The 2,126-nt window shown below is 46.2% G+C and overlaps 1 protein-coding gene across 5 annotated transcripts in view; it reads left to right on the forward strand.

Annotated features, from left to right (window-relative positions):
• The window catches only part of IQGAP2 (IQ motif containing GTPase activating protein 2), a 272,642-nt gene that overhangs the window by 237,972 nt on the left and 32,544 nt on the right, over positions 1-2,126 (forward strand). For all 5 annotated transcript variants that reach the window (XM_019517713.1, XM_019517717.1, XM_019517714.1 and 2 more), the window contains one exon: positions 1,189-1,338. In XM_019517713.1, the coding sequence (XP_019373258.1) occupies positions 1,189-1,338 (150 nt within the window). The remainder of the gene's footprint in view (positions 1-1,188; positions 1,339-2,126) is intronic.

Raw genomic sequence — 2,126 nt, forward strand, 5'->3', positions numbered from 1 at the left:
TAGTTATCATTCTCAATCCACATAGCCATTCTACTCAACAAAATACAATACCAAAAGCTTAAAATACTAGCTAATATCTAGAGCAGCAAAAGATGCTAAATTCTGCTCCACCCAGTAACTTGCCTGTACACAAGCACAGAGGCTGGTCTGATTTTTTTGGTCTGCTGGAGTATGGTAATTACAAAAAAAATTACCCCCCTACACCCTTCAGATAAGCTGCCCACAACTCTATCCCACTCTCAGTGGGATTGCATTCACCACTTTGGCTGGGCAGTGCCTGCCCCTGCCCCACTCCCTCCTTTGCCATGGGGGCATTGATCTGCCCCCCCCCCACTTATGAGTCAGATGCTTCTCTTCACATTACTAGGCTGCATTCCTGGCCACATGCGTGCTATGGCTGCATGCAGCATTTATCAGTGATGTTATTAGCTACACCAGCCAAAAAGTGGTGCAAGCAACAGTGGCACTAGGAGGGGTGATTCATGGGGAATTTTCAGGTGGTTGTAACCCACCCTGTAGCCACCCCTCCCAGCACCACTGCTGCTGCCCACCTCGAGCACAGCCCCAGCCCAGCCCCCCAGCTGGAAAGAGGCTGCTGCAGTCCCTGCGCCAAGCCCACAGTGGGTGGCCCACCCTCTCACCCCATGCACAAATCCAAAGGGGCATATGTCACCCATGCCTCTCTTGGGGGTGCATGCAGTGGTGGGGAGCTGCCCCCACTCTCCCACAGATGAGCTGCGGGCGGCTCCATCCCACTTCTGGCAGAGTCGCCTTCACCACCGTGGCTGGGCAGTGCCTGGCCCTGCCCCACTCCCTCCCCTCACCATGGGGATCTTTCCCTCCACAGACTTACCAGCCAGGCACTGCTCTTTACACTGCTGGGCTGGCTGTGTGCAGGCTGCAGCTGCACACATGCTCTTGACACTTATTGGTGATGTTACTACTCATCTACACCGGCCAAAAAAAGCTGATTGCCAACTTAACTTTCCTTTTATCAGTGCCAATCAGATACGTGACCGAAATATCAGTGCACCTCTGGTGTGTGCTTGTCGTCTTAACATACTACATTGTGTAAATATAAAAAATATTGTTCAAGTAGGAGATTTCAACATATGAGTGAGAAGCTATGCGTAAATACATTTAGCTTTTGTGTAAATACAATTTCTGTACATTTATTTATGTCTGCAGGATGTCGTGTTGCACAGTAAGAAGTTAAACAAAAAAAGCAAAAATCAGGTAGAAGAGATGGTGACGGGTGACAAACAGGGTATCAAAGGCTTGAACAAAGAAAGGAGAAAAAAGCTGGAGGCCTATCAACACTTGTTTTATCTTCTACAGGTAAGTCTCAATGTGGACATTAACCTGTCCACAAATGGCACATGCCAATAAAGCTTTAAAGGATGTTCGTAGCTTGTTGGTGCCAACATTTCTGTGTGATGTAGAGTACCATACAAACCAGATACGAACCCTGCCAGCCAACTTTTTTCGTTGGATGATTATTGTTTTAAGTGGGCTTTACCACTGAATGCTGCATAATTTAAATTTGATCCCCTAATAAAAAAGTCACCCCCCTATCAGTCCACTTTCTAGGAAATAATATTGCTGTTATGTTCCTTTAAATTGTTGAAATTCCCAACTCTTACATTTATGTAAATGTCTGTTTGTCTGTCCTTGTTTGGTTTTGTTTCCCTTCCTGATGTTTCCTTTCCCTTCCCACCTCCACCTAGTCAATTCAGTTTGCAAGCATAATTTAGCTTCTAGCTGGAAAATATTCCTGTCTTCTACTGCAATAGCCTTTTCAACTGGCTTAAGTGAATTTATGATTCCCAAGTGAATTTGGTTAAATCTTAAATGAAACTACTCTGTGCAGTGAATAGTAGGGTAAGATTTTAACCACACAACATGTGAATGTCATCTTAATGCCCAGTACGTATTTGCTGTCTGTGGCCGCATCCAGATGAGTGTGGCTGTGTGGTACCTGCTGCTACCAACCTGTCTGCAGCGCCACACACTGAACATTCAGGTGTTCCCTGTATGCTGCAATCTAGCAGCATGGGCGTGTTGTTTTAACCCTGGAAGATCCTGAAGTCTGGGTGAGGGAGATCCCCTGCCCTTCATTAATGCTG

Source organism: Gavialis gangeticus, unplaced genomic scaffold, assembly GCF_001723915.1.
Source record: "Gavialis gangeticus isolate Ggan-Ray unplaced genomic scaffold, GavGan_comp1, whole genome shotgun sequence".
NCBI lineage: Eukaryota > Metazoa > Chordata > Crocodylia > Gavialidae > Gavialis > Gavialis gangeticus.